Source organism: Chlorocebus sabaeus, chromosome 3, assembly GCF_047675955.1.
Source record: "Chlorocebus sabaeus isolate Y175 chromosome 3, mChlSab1.0.hap1, whole genome shotgun sequence".
NCBI classification, from domain to species: Eukaryota; Metazoa; Chordata; class Mammalia; order Primates; family Cercopithecidae; genus Chlorocebus; species Chlorocebus sabaeus.
In genome coordinates this window covers 38,725,637-38,746,056 of record NC_132906.1, presented here as the reverse complement: position 1 = coordinate 38,746,056, position 20,420 = coordinate 38,725,637, and the positions used below count along the sequence as shown (strand labels likewise).

General features: G+C 37.0%; 1 protein-coding gene across 6 annotated transcripts in view; it reads right to left on the bottom strand.

The window, feature by feature from the left end:
• TDRD3 (tudor domain containing 3) overlaps positions 1–20,420 on the bottom strand; it is a 191,530-nt gene that overhangs the window by 86,000 nt on the left and 85,110 nt on the right. For all 6 annotated transcript variants that reach the window (XM_007960526.3, XM_037986648.2, XM_007960522.3 and 3 more), the window contains exons 6-8: positions 15,374–15,445; positions 13,272–13,421; positions 4,974–5,114 (exon numbers count right to left, since the gene is read on the bottom strand). In XM_007960526.3, coding sequence (XP_007958717.2) covers positions 4,974–5,114; positions 13,272–13,421; positions 15,374–15,445 — 363 coding nt within the window. The remainder of the gene's footprint in view (positions 1–4,973; positions 5,115–13,271; positions 13,422–15,373; positions 15,446–20,420) is intronic.

Below are 20,420 nucleotides of genomic sequence, written 5' to 3'. Positions count from 1 at the left end.
ATTGCAGAAATGAAAAGCGATCAAGTTCTCTCTGAATAAAATTATGACACAAAGCCAGAGAGTTGATATACCCCTGAGGAAGGACAGTAAAGGTATATTTCTGGCCTTGCCAGCTGAAGGCAAATTGCTTTTGGTTGGCCTTATGGACCAGAATGGAGAAAAAGGCATTTACCAAGTTAATGACTGCATACCAGGTACCAGGAGACGTGTTAATTTGCTCAAGCAATGAAACCACATCTGGTACAGCAGCTGCAATTGGAGTCACCACTTGATAATCCTCTGTAATTCTCCAAGATCCATCTGTCTTCTGAGCAGGCCAAATGGGAGAGTTGAATGGGGATGTGGTGGCAATCACCACCCATGTCTTTCAGGTCCTTGATGGTGGCACTAACCTCCGCAATCCCTCCAGGGATGCAATATTGTTTCTGATTTACTATTTTTCTAGGTAGAGGCAGCTCTAATGGCTTCCATTTGGCCTTTTCCACCATAATCGCCCTCACCCTACCAGTCAGGGAGCCAATGTGGGGATTCTGCCAGCAGCTAAGTATGTCTATTCCAATTATGCATTCTGGCACTGGGGAAATGACCACAGGATGAGTCCAGGTACCCACTGGATCCACTGTAATTTGGACCTGAGCTAAAATTCCATTAATTTCCTGACCTCTAAAAGCCCCTACTTTATCTGGGGGGCCACAATGACATTTTGGGTCCCTTGGAATCAACATCAGCTCAGAGCCAGTTTCCAGTAGTCCCTGAAATGTTTGATCATTTCTCTCTCCCCAGTGCAAAGTTACTCTGGTAAAAGGCTGGAGGTCTCCTTGGAGAAGGATAGGAGAAAGATTCACTGCATAAACTGTCAGTAATGTAGCGGGGTCTTTCCTCAACGGGACCCAGCCTCCCCTTCATTAAAGGGGTTCTGGATCTATACACTGGCTGAAAATTGAGGGGCTGCAAATCTCTACTTTCATAATTCAAATAATCTTTTGTCCATTAGACCTAGAAGCTTTCTGCTCGCCTAAATTAAGTAGGAATGCAGTAGGCTTCCTCTCAATTTCACATCTAGGAACACCATGATTAATTAGCCAATGCCAGAGCTCTACAAAAGTCAGATTATTCTGATTGCCATTTTGCCTCTGCTGTCCACTACAGTAGCTACACTTAACCTTGCCTTTGATGGTTGAGTGCCACCACTTGGTCCCCGCCACCTTGGGATCCAATTATTACCATTGTATTTAAATTTTGTAGTTGAGTGACTGCAGTTCACATTGTTAGCTCTGACATACAGAGAAGAGCAATTACAGGGCATCTTCAAAGAGGCCTGTGCTGCCCTCACAAATCTATTTTGCAAGGCATTGGTCAAGGGTATATCTTCTGGACCCTCCCAGTTGGAATGAGTAGGTCTAAAGAGACTAATCCACTCCACCATCCCAATCTCCCTAAGCCTTTGTGTCCCTTCCTCTACATTAAGCCAAGGGAGATCAGGCATTTCCAGCTCGCTCACAGTGGGCCATCTTTTAATCCACATTTCAGCTAACCAAGCAAATAAACTATTAGACTTTTTATTTTATAACTCCCAGAGCTGCAATATTAAATGCAGAGTCCCTACTTAGCGGGCCTAAATCAACAAATTCAGCCTGATCCAACTCTATGTTCCTTTCACCATTATCTCATACCCTGAATATACATTCCCATGTTTGCCCTTCAGATTTCTGTTTAAATAAATTAGAAAACTCAAGCTATTACTGCAGATGGGGAAGCTGTTTCTTCTAGCAAAAAAAATTCATCAGAGTTTATAAACTCAGTGTCCCCAGCTTCATCAGGGTCTACCCACACGTACCCATTCCAAGCTACAAGGTCCTACTCTTTTCCAATCAATGCCCTCACTTTAACAGTAGACACCTGGCAAGGCTGTGCATGCACCTTTCACTGCATGTCAGCCACCCGCATGATAAAAACTTGTGTCTGTTTTTCCACAATTTCAGCTTTTTCTCCACAGGAGATAATGAGAGACAGGACTAGCTGGATTGCCTAGGCCGACTAAGAATTCCTAAGCATAGCTGGGGAAGGTGACTGCACCCATCTTTAAACACGGGGCTTGCAGCTTAGCTCACACCCGACCAATCAGGTAGTAAAGACAGCTCACTAAAATGCTAATTAGGCAAAAACAGGAGGTAAAGAAATAACCAATCATCTATCACCTGAGAGCACAGGGGGACAGGGGGAGGGACAATGATTGGGATCTAAACCCAGACATTCAAGCTGGAAACAACAACCCCTTAGGGTCCTCTCCCATTTTATGGGAGCTCTGTTTTCACTCTATTAAATCTTGCAACTGCACAATCTTCTGGTCCATGTTTGTTATGGAGGGTCAAGCTGAGCTTTCGTTTGATGTCCACCACTGCTGTTCGCCGCCATCGCAGACCCGCCGTTAACTTCCACACCTCTAGATCCAGCAGGTGTCCACTGCATTTCTGATCCAGCGGGATGCCAGCTGCCGCTCCCAATCAGGCTAAAGGCTCGCCATTTTTCCTGTATGGCTAAGTCCCAGGTTTGTCCTAATTGAGCTGAACACTAGTCGCTGGGTTCCACGGTTTTCTTCTGTGACTCATCACTTCTAATAGAGCTGTAACAGTCACCTCATGGCCCAAGGTTCCATTCCTTAGAATCCATGAGGCCAAGAAGGCCAGGTCAGAGAACAAGAGGCTTGCTGCCATCTTGGAAATGGCCGGCCACCATCTTGGGAGTTCTAAGAACAAGGACCCCACCAGTAACAATAAGGCTCTCACTCAGCGCAATCTTAGCAGATTTGAGGCTCAGTATCTGCTTCTGAAGCCAGGAGATAGGATGCCTTTCATTATTTTCTTTCATCACTTTGTCCACTGAACTTAGGAGCAACCAACCAGCTTCATTTTGTTCCCTGGTTCTCCATATATGGTCAAAGGTATTATGTATAGAGTTACTAAACTCCTTGCCTCTCACAAGTGATGAACCAAAAATGTCAAATGTATTTATTTTGCATAACTCTCTAAAAAGTTCATGCGAAGGACAATCAGTGTTCTCCACACTATTAGCAGTACAGTCCTTAGCAGTTTTGGATCTAATTATAGTAAGCAGCCAACTCCAAAAACCCCAAATCTAACGAAAGAACCACATCCTTAAAATTTTGTTCCTCTAGAACCACTCCTGGTACCAAAATCTGTATTAGGGTTCTCTAGAGGGACAAAACTAATGGAAAATATATATATATAAAGGGGAGTTTATGAAGTATTAACTCACAAGGTCCCACAACAGGCTATCTGCAGGCTGAGGAGCAAGGAGAGCCAGTCCAAGTTCCAAAACTGAAGAACTTGGAGTCTGATGTTTGACAGCAGGAAGCATCCAGCACAGGAGAAAGATGTAGGCTGGGAGGATAGGCCAGTCTGTCTTTTCACATTTTTCTACCTGCTTATATTGTACACTGGCAGCTGATTAGATTGTGCCCACCCAGATTAAGGGTGGGTCTACCTTTCCCAGGTCACTTACTTAAATGTTAATCTCCTTTGGCAACATCCTCACAGACACACCCAGGATCAGTATTTTGTATCCTTCAATCCAATCAAGTTGACACTCTGTATTAACCATCGCAGTCATAAGATTAGAAATTATGGTTTAGGAGTTATGCAGCTAGAGGCTACAAGATTCTGACCCTCTGCAAACTGCTCCTAAGATCAGTGCTCCTGGCTCACTGGCTTCTCCCACCCACCAACTTGTCCTTAAAAAACTCTGATCCCACTGGGCATGGTGGCTCACACCTGTAATCCCAGCACCTTGGGAGGCAGAAGTGGGTGGATCGCATGAGGTCAGGAGTTTGAGACCAGTTTCACCAATATAGTGAAACCCTGTCTCTACTAAAAATAAAAAATAAAAAAAAGCTGGGTGTGGTGGCAGGTGCCTATAATCCCAGCTACTCAAGAGTCTGAGAGAGGAGAATTGTTTGAACCCAGGAGGCAGACGTTGCAGTCAGCCAAGATTGAGTCATTGCACTCCAGCCTGAGCCTGGGCAACAAGAATGAAACTCCATCTCAAAACAAAACAAAACAAAACAAAAAAAACGCTCTGATCCCCGAATGATCGCTGAGACTGATTTGAAGCAATAATAAAACTCCAGTCACTCACGATAGCTGGCTCTGCATGAATTTCTTTCTCTACTGTAATTCCCTTGTCTTGATAAATCAGCTCTATTTAGGCAGTAGGTAAGGTGAATCCATTGAGCAGTTACATAACACTAAGGAGAAAGCCAACAAATCATGGAAATACCCATAAATGGTCTAATATTGTTATACTGCTGAATTTACCCACACTTGTAACCATCTACCTCTGAACTCTTGTTATATGAAATAATAAACCCCCATGGTTTAAGTTGTTTTTGCATAATTTGTACACTATAGAGAAAAATCAACCAAAGTCATTCAACCTCTAAAGGCAGAGGAAAATGAATTTTTGCCAACATCCTTAGATTTGAGAACACTGCAGCATGCCAGAAGTATGTTTGACTCCACTCATTTATCTTAAAAATTCAAGAATATTTTGCAATTGGGTCCACATAATACATATGCTTGTTTTACAATATTCTTCCCAAAAAGCAGTAGAAAACAAAATAAAATCACTTTAGACAAAATTTGACAAAAGATGTGGGGAAGGTGGGGAAACACAGAAAAATGTATGTTTTCGATGCATCATCTTTTGATGGCTTTTTATCAATCCATTCCAAAATATATTATTAGTAATTTAAGTGAGATAGAAGTTTTAAGTAAATTATTTTTCAAACATTCCAAATTTTTCATGATTTAATTGTAATCCTTAATGAAAGCCTTCAAGAGTTATAACATCTATCCATAATACATTGCACAAAGCTAGTGGTGGTGGTAAGAAAGAATAAAAGAATCATTTAAAGAAGTAACACTTTAAATTTGTGGTTGGTTCTTTAGCCTTACCAGTTCTCTATAGACACCATCATGTTTTCCCTCTGATTTGGTTGACTTTTCTTTCTGTAAAACTTCCCTATTTCGGTTACCAGCAGCATTCATATTGAGATTACTTCTGGCACCACCACCACCTCCTCCAAATGTCTTGGTCTTTAGATAAGAGAAAGATAAAAGAGAGGTATGTAAACGGCATTTAAAAATAGCTCTACAAACTAAGCTATGACTAAAAACAACTGAAGTAATTAAAAGTTTCTTAATTATGTTTTACATGAAAAAATACAATATTAACTTATTCTTTTTGAATGGCAAACATATCTACTAGTCACAATCTCTTTTATTCACAAATCCAGGCCAGGCAATAAAAATAATTACATGATTTGTGAATAAAAGGGAAGTCATGAAAATGAGTGTACAACTATAGAGAAGAAAATAATACAAGCATTATGAATTACTTGTTAAAATGATTTTAGGTAAAATACTTAAGACTACTGTCTTGAGTCTAAATCCAGCTACCAGGCAAAGTTATCTTTAGAATCGTTAAAATTATGTCCATAATTCAGTATTATGATTGCATAATCTTAGTAAACAAGTTTGAACATTAGATTAAAACTCTCATTACTAATTTATTATTTACATGAATCAGGTAATATGTCATTTCTTCCCAACTACATATAAAAGCTTTTAAGTCTGTATTTCTTATTTGGCCTATCTTTTTTGAATAAATATATGTGACATGAAATTTGAAATTTTGCTTTGATATTATTTTTGTTTTTCAAAACTATTAGGAAAAGATTAGGACATAAAGAATGTTGGTTTGGAAAGATACAAATTCATAACTGAAAAGCATCCCCAGTTGTTACCCTGTATAGTATGAAACATTTGGTTATACAATATTTTTATAATATTTTTTGTTTTTGTTTTTTGAGACAGGGTCTCATTCTGTCACCCAGACTGGAGTGCAGTGGCATGATCTCAGCTCACCACAACCTCTGCCTCCCAGGGTCAAGTGATTCTCCAGCCTCAGCCTCCTCAGTAGCTGGGATTACAGGCATGTGCCACTACCACCCAGCTAATTTTTGTATTTTTAGTAGAGATGGGATTTTACCACGTTGGCCAGGCTGGTCTCAAACTCCTGACCTCAGATGATCCACCCACCTTGCCCTCCCAAACTGCTGAGATTACAGGCATGAGCCACTTCACCCGGCCAATGTTTTTATAGTTCTAATAGATATAATAAAAGAAGATACTAAAACAATTTTTATTAGAGACAATGACCAATATTTTAAAATATGTTTTAAAATGATTACAGTAAGGAAACAACTTAGATATAAATTTATATAACATTAGAAAATTATTTTATACAGAATAAAATACAAAGAAGTATACATGAAAATTTTGTTTAAATGTTGGATGAGCACAAATGGATAACATATTAAGTATCTCTATTAGGTAGCTGATAAACTACAGTATTTACCTTTAACTCAAATCAAAATTAAAACCACATCTTCAATCACCAAAGATTCATTACTAGATTCATTAAATTTTTGGTTTATGGAATCCCAGAAAAAAAAAATATTTGAAATGCCTTCATAGTCATTACTTGTATAACTAGAAAAATATATTTATTAATGTGATACAAAATTTATTAGACTGGGAGACAAGGTAGCACAGTTAAGCACACTGGCTTTGGAACTAGACAAGGCTGGGACTTATCTTGGCCCAGCCACTATCTTTAGCCTTCAGACAAGTCACTTAACTTCCACTTTCCACAGAGCCTCAGGTTTTTTGTCTTTAAAACTGGGATTAGAAAACCTACCTCATTGGGATATTGGGAGAATTAAATGACATCATTGGTATGAAGTGATTATCTCAGTAGCTGGCACATGGCAAACACTCAATAACAGATGGTATTTACTATTTTGGCTAATACACTGGAAAAAAATTACCTGAAAAGTCTGGAATCTCACCTGCTCCAAATTAAATATATTTCCAAAATTTACAACCCATAATTCCAAAAGTGCTTTTTCCTTTGGTGCCAGTGAAATAGTCCCATCTTCTGGATGCATTTACTTATAATTTTCTTTCCATTTTATGGATTAAGGAATAGGATAAGTAGTATTTTCAGAGTTACTTTTTACTGCTCTAAAATAGTTAATACTCATTCATACAAATATCTAGAACCATCACAACCTAAACATTACCCATAAGGTAACTGGTGTTGCCCTTTATGAGCCACACCTTTTTGTTCATATTATATGAATTAGGCATCCATGAGATCATCATGAGTGTGAAATTCAAGTGGGCCTTAATGCTGTCTAGCAATCTTACCATATTTCCCTAGCCCATACATATACCTAATCTTCTAGACCACTATTTTACACATTCTCCTCACTTCTCAAACCTCCTTCTCTCATGTCACTGTTGACTATGCTTACTTCCTTATTTAAAAAAAAAAAAAAAACTGAAATAATCATTAAAGAACTCACATAGATTTTGACCACATCAACCCACACACTGTTGGTACATGCATGGTTATACTTTATCTTAATCCCATATGATTTATCATACCACCAACTATATGAATGTTAAGAGGAATGAGGATGGAATAAACAACTTCCTCGATTCTATATTAATTCTAAGTGCTCATCTTATATAACTTTTCAATTGCCTTTGATAAGTTTAACACTTCCTTTTCCATAATCTATTTTCTTCATTCTCCGTTTTTATCCTGTTACTGGTCATGCCTTGGCTGGTTCCACTTCTGCCATCTAGGCTGTAAGTTCAACTTGAAGTGTTACAGGGTTCATTCCTTAGGTTTTTCTGTTCTCTATCAACACTCATTCCTTTGGTGATCTCATTTGGCCTCATAATTTTCAATACCATCCATATGTCTACAACTCTCAAGTGCATGTATCTATTTTAAAGCTCATTCTTCAATCTTACTGTCTATTAAACATTATGTCTATTACTGTCTATTAAACTACATGCATGTCTGGTAAGTACCTCAATATTCACATGTTCAAAATGGAGCACCAGATCTTCCTCCCCTCACATCTGCTCCACTCCAGGCTTCTTCATTTCAAGGCAAGCAACTCCAATGTGCCAATTTCTCTGGGTAAAACCCTTAGATTCATTTTTTTTTTTTGAGATGGGGTTTCACTCTTGTTGCCCAGGCTGGAGTGCAATGGCGCAATCTTGGCTCACTGCAACCTCAGCCTCCCGGGTTCAAGTGATTCTCCTGCCTCAGCCTCCTGAGTAGCTGGGATTACAGGCATGCGCCACCACGCCCAGCTAATTTTGTATTTTTAGTAGAGACAGGGTTCTCCATGTTGGTCAGGCTGGTCTTGAACTCCCGACCTCAGGTGATCCGCCCGCCTCGGCCTCCCAAAGTGCTGCGATTACAGGTGTGAGCCACTGCACCTGGCTAGATTCATTCTTGATACCACATCTTCTCTTGTACCCTATATCCAATCTCAGTAACCCTAATGGCTCCTCCAAAATTCCAAAATCTGACCACTTTGCACTACCTACACAACTACTATACTTGTCCAAGCCATCATCATTTTTTTTTTTAAATCCTAGATTACTTTAATAATTCTCTACTTGTTGGTTTCCAATTTTCCTTCTCTATAACCAAGTCTGAACACAGCAGCTAGAATTACTCTTTTAGAATATAGGTCAGCTGATGTTACTGCTGTGCTCAAAACATTCCAAAGGCTCCCATTTCTTCTTGAATGAAGTATAATGTCTTTACAGTAGTTTACAGGGCCCTACATAAGGAAACCTCCATTATCTCTCTTGACTTTAGCTTCTACTACTTGTCCCTCTGATCTCTCTGCTTCCGCTGGTCACTCTGCTGTTTCTCTGTGCTCCTGCTTTAGAGTCTCTGCCATGGCTTTTCCTTCTGCCTGGAATACTCTTGCTCAGACAACCAAGTAGTTAATTATCTTACCTCCTTCATGTCTTGGCTCAGCTCTCACTATCTTGAGTCCTAAACAGACTATTATATTTAAAATTGCAATCTGCTTATTTAGTATGTTTATATTACTATGATTGAGATCTTCTAAGTTACATCAATTGAGTCCCATAATTATCACCGGATAACCTTGGGCAAGTCCCAAGTTTGTTTGTTAGTTTTGAGCCTCCATCAATTCTCTCACATATAAATTGAGATGTTTTGATGTCTGTTGTTAAAAAAAAAAAAAAAACCTAAGATGCTTTATTTATCAAATATTTATGGGAAAATATAATATCAATTGTGACAACAAAAAGAAGCACATTACAATAGGTTAACTATGCTCCAATAAATAGATAGCTGTAACTGTATCCAACAAAATCTTTGGTAGAAAAGTTCGTTTGAGTTAAATGTAAATCAAAAGAACATCTTTCTATAATCATTTTAAAAATATATATTCTCAATATATTCTGAAACTCCATAATTTTATAAATTTCTGGAAAAAAAATGTTTCATGCAAATTATGTAAAACGTATTAGTTTAAGAAATGGTAAAACTGGTTTTTTAAAAGTATGCCTTGGATAGAGGAAAAAATAAAGAGTAGCAATAGTCATGTTTATTGAGAGCTTTGAGCAAGAGTATTATGATTTGTGCCAAGTAGCAGTAGTATTGGCTCTAAATGTTTAAATTCTCACATATGAAGTAGGTACCATTATTATCTCCGAGTTTCACAGATGAAAAAAATAAAAAACAGGGGATACAAAAAGCTGAGTAACCATCCAAAGGTGTCGGCAGGATATGCTTCCAGTCTGTGATTCCAGGGCTTGTGCTTCTGGCCCCCTACATTAGACTGACAACAGAAAGACATTGCAGGAAGAACAACCAAAATTCAAGAACACTACTACTTACACTTCAAAATTAAATAGGAAAGCAATTATAAGCTAAGCTTCATTACAGGTTTTGAATAAAGGAAATAATATCTATCTCACTGGTTAAGAAATGTCTATGTAGCAACTAATTTATGACCTAAAATTTCTTATCAATCTAAAAGAAATCAGTAAATAACTAGGAAAAACACCTATTACAAATAAGCAAAAAATTCAAAATAATAAAAAGAGAACCTTTGGCTGTCAATAATATAAGAGAGAGGGGTTTGTTCCTTCAGGATGTTGGTCTGGGCAAAGATTTTTTGGATAAGACCACAAAAACACAGGCACACAAGTAAAAATAGACAAATGAGATTATATCAAACTAAAAAGCTTCTGTGTAGCCAAGAATTCAATCAACAGAGTGAAGAGACAACCTACAGAATTAAAGAAAATAATTGCAAACTATTCATCTGACAAGGGGTTAATATCTAGAATATATAAGGAACATAACAATTCAAAACCAAAACAAAACAAAAAAATATACCCAGCCAGGTGTGGTGGCTCATGCCTGTAATCCCAGCACTTTGGAAGGCCAATGTGAGCGGATCACCTAAGGTCAGGAGTTCGAGCCTAGACTGGCCAACATGGCGAAACCCTGTCTCTACTAAAAATACAAAAAAAAAATTAGCCAGACACAGTGGTGCACACCTGTAGTCCCAGCTACCTGGGACGCTGAGGCTGGAGAATAGCTTGAACTTGGGAGGCAGAGGTTACAGAAAGCCAAGATCACACCACTGCACTCCAGCCTGGATGACAGAGTGAGCCTCTGTCAAAAAAAAAAAAAAAAAAAAAAAAAGCCAAACAATCCAATTTAAAAATGGACAAATGATTTGAATATCATTTTTCAAAAGACCATACAAATGGCCAACAAGTATATGAAAAAATGTTCAACATCATTTATCATTGAAATCAGCCCAATAGTCCCATAGACCGTTTTTTTGTATAAATACAAATTGACCCTTCTGATCTTAAAGTCTGAAACTTTCATTTGATTTATCTTTATCTGAGTTCCTTCCTCAGTTGACACTCAGGCCCTTCAAAAAGTATCAAGAACTAAAATTCACCAGACCACCACATCCAGACAATGAGATGCCACACCCCTCATTCATCATAATTGCTTCCTTACCCCTCCTTAGTTCCTGTTTTCCTGCACATAGATTCCTTCTCTGCTATATAAACCCCTAATTTTAGCCCATCGGGGGGATGGATTTGAGACTGACCACCCATCTGTTCAACTGCAGCACCCAATTAAAGCCTTCTTTCCTGGCAACACTCATTGTCTCAGTGATTGGCTTACTGTGCAGTGAGCAGCAGGATCTAGACTGAACCCTGGGTGTCTCAGTAACATCATCAGGGAGATGCAAATCAAAACAAAATGAGGTATTATCTCAGCCCAGTTAAAATTGCTATAATCAAAAGGACAAAAAAAAAAAAAAAAAAACTGGTGAGGATTTAAAGAAACAACTCTTATGTACTGTTGGTGGGAATGTAAATTAATGTAGCCATTACAGAAAACAATATGGAGTTTGCTCAGAAAAACTAAAAATAGAACTAGCATATGATTGAGCAATCCCACTACTGGGTATTTATCCAAAGGAAAGGAAAGCAGTAGGTCAAAGAGATAACTCCCATATTTACTGCAGCACTAGTCACAATAGCCAAGTTATGAAATCAACCTGAGTGCCCACTATCAGATGAAGGGATAAAGAAAACGTGTTATACAGTCATCCTTTGTTATCTATGAGGAATCGGTTCTAGGACTCCCACCACTCTCCCACTCCTAGGAGATAAAAAAAACATGGATGCTCAAGTCCCTTACATAAAATGATACAGTATTTGTATATAACCTATGCACATCCTCTTATATACTTTATTTTTTTTAATTTTTGTTTTTTGAAATGGAGTTTCGCTCTTGTTGCCCAGGCTGGAGTGCAATAGTGCAATCTTGGCTCACTGCAACCTCTGCCTTCTGGGTTCAAGCGATTCTCCTGCCTCCGCCTCTTGAGTAGCTGGGATTACATGCATGCATCAGCATACCCAGCTAATTTTGTAATTTCAGTGGAGACAGGTTTCGCTATGTTGGTCAGGCTGAGGTGATCCACCCGCCTCAGCCTCCCAAAGTGCTGGGGTTACAGGCATAAGCCATGGTGCCTGGTCACTCCTATATATTTAAATAATCTCTAGATTACTTATAATTCCTTATATGGTACAAATGTTATATAAATAGCTGTTATACTATATCATTAGGAAATAATCACAAGACCAAAAAAAAGTCTGTACACATTCAGTATAGACGCAACCATCCCTTTTCCCCCTACAAATATTTCTGATCCACTGTTGGTTGAATCCATAGTTAGGAAGAGCTGAATCCACAGACATGGAGAGCTGACTGCCTATACATAATGGATTATTATTCAGTTATAAAAAAGAAAGAAATCCTGCTATTCTCAGCAACATGGATAAGCCTGAAGGACATTACATTAAGTGACATAAGCCAACCACAGAAAGACAAATACTGCATATTCTCACTCATATGTGAGAGATAAAAAAGTTGTCTCAAAGAAGAGGAGCACAGTAGTTACTAGAGGCTGGGAAGGGTGAAGGTTAAGGGAGAGTGGGAGAGGTTGATTAATGGGAATTAAATTACAGTTAGGAGGAATAAGTTCTAGTATTCTATGAAACACTAGGGTGATTATAATTAACAATTTATTGTATATTTCAAAATAGCTAGATGCGTTTTGAATGTTCTCAACACAAAGATGGTAAATGTTTGAGGTGATGGATATAGTAATTACCCTGATTTGATCATTACACATTGTACACATGTATCAAAATCCACATGTACCTCATATATATGTGTAATTATTATTTGTCAGTTAAAAGGGAGGATTTGTGTGTATGTAAATACACATATGTAAAGATAAAATTATTTTTTACTATACACTAAATAAAATTAAGTATAAAGACAAAAATGTTAATCCTGACCCAGTGACAGATCCGCTGATTTTTATTCATCTCTCAGAAGTTGCTATTTCTCATAAGTTGCTATTAATAAGGGGAAATTATCTCCAAAAAAGTGGCAACCAGCCCATCTACTAATAGGAAACTCCCCGCCAGAATAAAAAGTGTGTTCAGTTGCTACATTGTTTTAAAAAAAAGGAAGAAGGAGAAAAGGAAGGTAATTTGCCAGCAAGAGTAACTTACTAGAACTACCATGGAGATCTGGAAACAGAACACATGAAAAAAATATGTTAAGATCCCATAAAGTGGCAGGGCATTCCCACTTATGGAATATGCAAGAAGAATAAGGTTAAGCGTTTGTTGAATTAGTTAGCTTATATGAAAAGACAATAACGATCACAAAAAATCTAAATAGAACAAAATGATAAGAAATAAAAAATGTGTAATAATTTGATTTCTTACTTCTTTGCTCTTTGCAACTTCAGCAATAGCAGCCGTCCTTTGCTTTTCAAATTCATCATTATCATTTGTAGGTTTGACAGGCATTGTAACTTGCAATGTTTTTCTTCGATCAAGTTCTCTGCTATCCACTTGGACATGAGATACACACTTCTGGTAAAACAAGTAAGAATAAGTCAACTCAGTAGTTCCAAAAGAGATTCAAGTTTTCATTCGAAAATAATACTTCTTCAAAAGTATCTTGTATCTTTTATAATAGCTAAAAGCCTACACAAATAAAATTCTATCCCATGTATTTAAAAGTAAAAGTAGAAAACCAGAAAAGTAACTTTTCAATAAACATAACTAGTAAATAAAATTAAAATCTATATAAATATGGGGCCATCTAAGCAGGGCACATATTTAAAACATACAATGGGTCAAGAGAGCTAACTTTCATTTTAGGGTAATAAATAATTTTAGATTTCAAACAATCTTGAATAATGCACAAGAAGACATAAATTTGGTTTTGCAATTAAGAGCTTAATTTCCATATTATACCACAGTATCCCTATGTGGATTGGTTAGTACAATTATATTAACATATAAAAAGATGTCTCTGCACTTATAAACCACATTCTAAAAACATACCCTCCCCCCAAATCAGGCTTCAAAGTTTTTATACTTTTGTCTTATAAAGTAAAAAAAAGGCATCACTGCCTAAAAAGAAGCCCTCAATTCTGATCTCCAGTCCAATCTTACCAGTAAAAATAATATAAAATGAACTTTTTCTCAACTCATTAATAGGGAAAATGAGAAGATCTCAAAGAAATGTGTTCCACAAATACAGAAAAATTTCAGTAATATAAACATATCATGTTGATGCCAATACACAGCCAGCATTACCTATCTTCAACCCATGTACAAGGCTGTAAGATGCTATATAAGAATTTTTTCAGAATGAACTTTATAACCAAATAATATTATTGAAATTATACCCTTTATTATATTCTCTAACCCCCAAGAAGCTATAAAACACACTTCAAAGTCTTAAGAATAATTAGATCATAAGTCTCTCTGGAAGAGAAATGTTATCACCAAAATGTTTAAGGGTAAATTTTTACAAATATACTACTATTTTCAAATGTAAGTTATTAGAATGTTTGCACTGTTTTCCCTATGGGGGGTTTTCATTACACTGGGAGAATATCAACCATCAACACGGATCACACCGTAGGACTTCATACTTCCTTTTATCTTGGCTATCTCTTCTTCCAAACTCAGTAAAAAAAAAAAAAAAACCAACGTTATTTTTAAAATGCTTTAAAATAGGTTTGATGCAAAAATGACTTACTTAAGTTAGAGTAGATCTTACAAAAGGCTTTTAAAGAGGGTAATAGTCAAATGATCTTACTAAATACCAAAATTTAGACACACAGACACACAATAAACCTTATTATGGAAATGCACATCTGTTGCCTACCTGTTAGTTCCATAACTCATTGCTACTCTTAGCCAGCCCAGCACTCTTGAAGAAAAAGAGCAAATGCAAGACAGATTACCAATAGCTAAATTTTGATGGCATCATCAGGAGAAGAGCAAGTTGCCACATGAATTATTCTTAGAATTGTCCGGGATAAAGCAAGAGTAGGCTGGAGAAGATTGTTGAGAATCAATTTGATGCTGAAGACAACTGAAGTCACAAGATACTGGTCAGAAGGGGAGCTGCTTCAAAGCAGCACTTTGATGACTCTGTGAGGTTTTATTTTTCTCTCCCCCTCTAATGTTTTTAATGAACAAGTGAGAAATTATGATATATTTTTGTCTTCTTACTTTTGAATTTCCCTTAAAAAAACCCTCTCCCATCCTATTTTAATTAGTTATAAGTTACTCTTCAGATATGGCTCTTAATTGCTTCAGTCTTTGGGTTAACAGCTCTTGCAAACATCAACAATATAATTACAGTGAAGGAAAAAAAACTCAAAATTATTAAATTCCTTGAACTTCGTATTTCCAAATAACTCCATAACCTCTTAATAAATAGTTCAGTGCATAATGAAACACAGCTTGAATGCTAACAAAAAACACTTTTTCCTAAATTCATCCGCCAACACAAAAGTCATTACCTGTCCAAAAGGCACAAAAGGAGGTGGTCCACCTTCAGTTCCAATATTGCTTCTATTGTGTTTTGATAAGCTCTGTGGAAAAAATCCAGTCACAAAGGAGCAGTTATACATAAAAACTATATTTCCAGCATTTATACTGTAATAGGAATCTACCTATTTGAGTAGATTCTTATAAGAAATAGGAAAAAAAAGTCTTCCATAAAGTATTTCAAACCACAAAAAAATACATTATTCTTAGCTTCAATAATTAGGCAAAGACTCTTCTCACCTCCCCTTACCAAAACACATATTCACATATAACTTACAGAAATATTTATCAAGCCGTTTCCCCTAAGGAGAAAACAGTCCTCTTAAGAAGCAAATTCAAAAATAACAAACTTTGGTAACAGAATTCCATTTTAAAGCATAAAGCTATGAGAGACAAATATTACCTGGAAATTATCTTCAAAAAGAAATTTTTTAGACACAAAATTTATTAGTTAACGGTGATTTCTAACTACTTAAAGAGAACAGATTGTTATAGTATATAATATGGAGGTTCTTTTAATTATACTAAAATTTCCTTAACTTTCCTTATACTATATTTTCCTGTTTTGTTTTGCAAAACAATTCATATTTTGAAAAAGTATTCAACAAATTATTCATTAACTAAAAATAAGCTTCCAAATCCAACTAATTTTAATTTTCTTTTTTCCTGAAATCTCATAAAGCTAGAGAGAGAACAATGTATTATGAAAATGGAAAGAAAATCTTCTGGCAAAAGCAATTTCTCACAAGATAAAGTCTTTCTAAAATCCCATAAGGAGTCTTCAGGACTCTCTTCAGTTACCTATTCCTCTGATTTATTTTGGTTTTGAGGTATTAATATACACATACATCTGTCTTACTAGTTGTTACTTAATACATCTCAACTTTAAACTTTTTGTGCATTTTAATCATTATCATTACAGAAACCATTATGATTAAAATATGATGTATAATAGCAGGTGACAAAGTTTAAAAAAAAAAACCACCATGTGCAAATTCAAGCATATTCCAGAGTTCCTGAATCGTGTAAGCACTGTATATTTTATAAAGATAATTAAGAGTAATGACAAGCACAACATTCAGTTTATTGAGCAAAGAATAATTTAAACTGTATATGAATGTCACATTTCTTTAAAGCCTATATTTAAGACATTAACCTAATTTTTAAAAACGGCAAATGCATAAAATTATCAAGAGGCCCTTTCCTTAATTTAAATATTAAACAAAGACTATTCAAACAGCTATAAATCATTTCAACTTACACTATCATTTCCTTTAAAAGTTCACGAATTGCAAATAATACCATAGCTCAATAACATTATATAATTAAAAATATATTACAGGATCTGATAAAGGTACATGAGCAATCCTTACTCTCTCTTTAAAAACAAATAACAATCTTGATGATATGTAAGAAACAACTGTTTTAAGACACAGGATAACAGATAATGCAAGACTATTATCCCTGAGAGAAGGTGAAAAAAAAAAAAATAGGTAAGCTATGGCTTTCTGCTTGTAATCATGATGCAGACAGAGATCATAGAGAGCTGAGTTGAGAATATCAGTCTCACAATTCAAGCAGGCTGATGCAACTGGAAGTTGTGGGGCTGTTTCAGAAAGAAAAACCTGCATAGAAAAGAAGCTCCAGAAACCCTCATAGTAGTTCTCTTGAGTCACTGCGGATAACAAGGCTGAGCAAAAAAGAGAGTTGTAAGCTGAACAATTCCCAGAACTCATAAAGGGTATACAATCCAGCCAGATCAGACCATGCAGACTAAAAGTTCTTTGGACATTCATTCAGGACAAGGAGTAGAAATCCAGAGGGCTAAAAAATATTTGGAACAAAGGCTATGCTAGATACTCCTTTCAAAGCTTGAATACATGTCTTGAAGGGGTCAAACTGATCAAAAGTAAATTAACTGTTGACCAAAGCTAAGTCTTATACTCATTAAAGGAAAATAGCAAAATCCAAGCTCTCAACAACTACCAACATCACAATGTTCAGAATCTAAGCAAAAACTACAAGGCATGTCAAGACAGAAAAATGTGACCATAACCATCTGAAAATTTAGACAAGAGAAACAGGGCCATAGACGACAAAGATGATAAACTAGCAAACAGAGTGTTAAACAGCTATTAAAACTATGTGTAAGTATTTAAAAGAACACATAAATTCAACTAGAAAAGAAAAACACACAAAAAAGAAGAACCAAATGGAACTTCTATAAAAGAAAAACACCACCAACAATGAAAACCTCATTGGATGGGCTTAAGAGTAAATAAAATAAGACAGAAGAAAAGATCAGTGAATTTAAAGGTATAGTAATGGAATCTACCAAAAAGAGGACAGGGGGAAAAAATGAATAGATCCTCAGTGACTGGTCGGAAAATTACCAGCAGTCTAATGTATGTGTAATTGAAGATATAATACAAAAAAAAAAAAACAAAAAAAAACCGGAGTAAAAAGATGGAAGAGAAAAAATACATATGAAGAAATAATGGCCAAATCACATTTTTCTAAATGTGATGAAAACAATAAACTCATAGATCTAAAAAGTTCACTGAAAACCAAACAGGATAAAACACACACCAACCATGTTAGGTACATCATAATTAAAAAATCGAATTGTTGAAATCAGTAATAAAGAAAACGCTCCTCTAAGAGTCCCTGCCTGGCCATGCCTGCAAGTAGTGCAGCTCCCACTGCCCCACCAGAGCACTTCTGCTGACAGCCTCCTGCCAGAATTTGTTTGCTTGTGACCTCGCTGCCACCCCTTCAGAGAACTTCCCACCTGCTGAGTCCCTGCCACCCTCTCAGAATGCCCCCCTCCTGTGGTGCCCCTCACCAGAGCTGTCCACCCAAGGCAACCCAACTACCAATACCAGAGTGCTTCCCACCAGTGTACCCCCTTCCCATATGGCCCCCTGCCTGCAGTGCCCCTTACTGGGGCACTTCCCACCAAAAGTGCCCCAGTTGTCACCACAGGAGCACTTCCTGCATGTGGCCCCCTTGCTTGCAGCACTCCGCATCACGTTGGCCATAACACCCCCTGCCTGTGGGGCCCTCCTCACTGGAGCACTCCCACTTGCAGCACCCTACACCCATGGCATTCCCCTGTAAGAACACCCCCAAGCTGAGGTACATAATAATAGAGAAAATGAACAAAACTTCTAAGAAATATGTGGTTATGTAAAGAGACCAAATGTACAACTCTGATATTCCAGAAAGAGAAGAGAGAACAATCAACTTGGAAAAATATTTGAGGATACAGTCCACAGAACTTTTCCAAACCTCACTAGACAGGTCAACATGCAAACTGAAGAAATTCAAAGAACCTCTGTGACATACTATGCAAAAGAAAAAAATCACAAAGGCAGCTAGAGAAAAGGGGCACTTACAAAAAGAATCCCATTCAGCTAAGAGCACACCTTTCAGCTTAAACCTCACAAGCCAGAAGACAATAGGGCCTATTTTCAATATCCTTAAAGAAAAGAAATTCCAACCCAGAATTTCCTTTGCTTCATAAGCAAAGGAAAAATGAAGTCCTTTTCAGGCATGCAAATGCTAAGGGGATTTATTACTACCAGATCTGCCTTACAAGAGCTCCTAAAGGGAGTGCTAAACATGGAAATGAAGAAATGATACTTGTCATCACAAAGCACACTTAAACACATATTCCACTGACACTACAAACTATGCAATCACGTCTACATAACAACCACCTAACAATATGATGACAAAATCAAACCCTAACATATCAATATTGACCCTGAATGTAAAATGGTTAAATGACACACTTAAAAGGAATAGGGTGGCAAGTTGGATAAAGAAGCAAGACTCAACTGTTTGCTGTCTCTAAGGGACCCATCTCACAAGTAATGACACCCAGAGGCTCAAAGTAAAGAGATAGAGAAACATCTTTCAGGCAAACACAAAACAAAAAAGAGCAGGGGTCGCTATTCTTCTGTCAACTAAAACAGACTTTAAACCAACAACAATTAAGAAGCACAAGGAAAGGCATGACATACATAATAATAAAGAATTCAACTCAACAATATCCTAAATATGTACCTACCCAACACTGGAGCACCCAGATTTATAAAATAAGTTCTTCTTGACCTATGAAAAGACTTAGACAAACACGATAATAGTGAGACACTACAGCATCCCACTGAAAGCATTAGACAAATCATCAAGGCAGAAACATAACACAAAAATTCTGGACTGAAACTCAACACCCAATCAATTGGACCTAATAAACATATGCAGAATCCTCTGCCCAACAACCACAGAATATACATTCTTCTCATCTGCACACAGAACATAGTCTAAGATTGACCACATGCTTGGCCATAGAGCAAGTCTCAATTAATTCAAAAAAATCAAAATCATACCAAGCACACATTTGGACCACAGTGCAATAAAAACAGAAATCAATAGCAAGATCTCTCAAAACCACACAATTACATGGAAATTTTAAAACTTACTCCTGAATAACTTCTGGGTGAACAATGAAATCAAGGCAGAAATCAAAAAATTATTTGAAATTAATGAAAAGAGAGACATAACATAAATCTTTTAGATGCTGCTAACACAGTGATAAGAGGAAAGTTTTCAGTGCTAACCATCTACATCAAGAAGTTAGAAAGTTCTCAGATTGGCTGGGTGTGGTGGCTCATGCCTGTAATCCCAGCTCCTTGAGAGGCCAAGGCGGTCAGATCACTTGAGGTCAGGAGTTCAAGACTAGCCTGGCCAAGATGGTGACACCCTGTCTCTACTAAAAATACAAAAAAAATCAGCTGGGTGTGGTGGTGCATGCCTGTAGTTCCAGCTACTCAGGAGGCTGAGGCAGAAGAATTGCTTGAACCCCAGAAGCAGAGGTTGCAATGAGCCAAGACTGCACTACTGCACCCTAGCCTAGATGATAGAGTGAGACTCCATCTCAAAAAAAAAAAAAAGTTATCAAATTAACAATCTAACATTGCACCTAGAAGAACAAGAATAAAAAGAACAAACTAA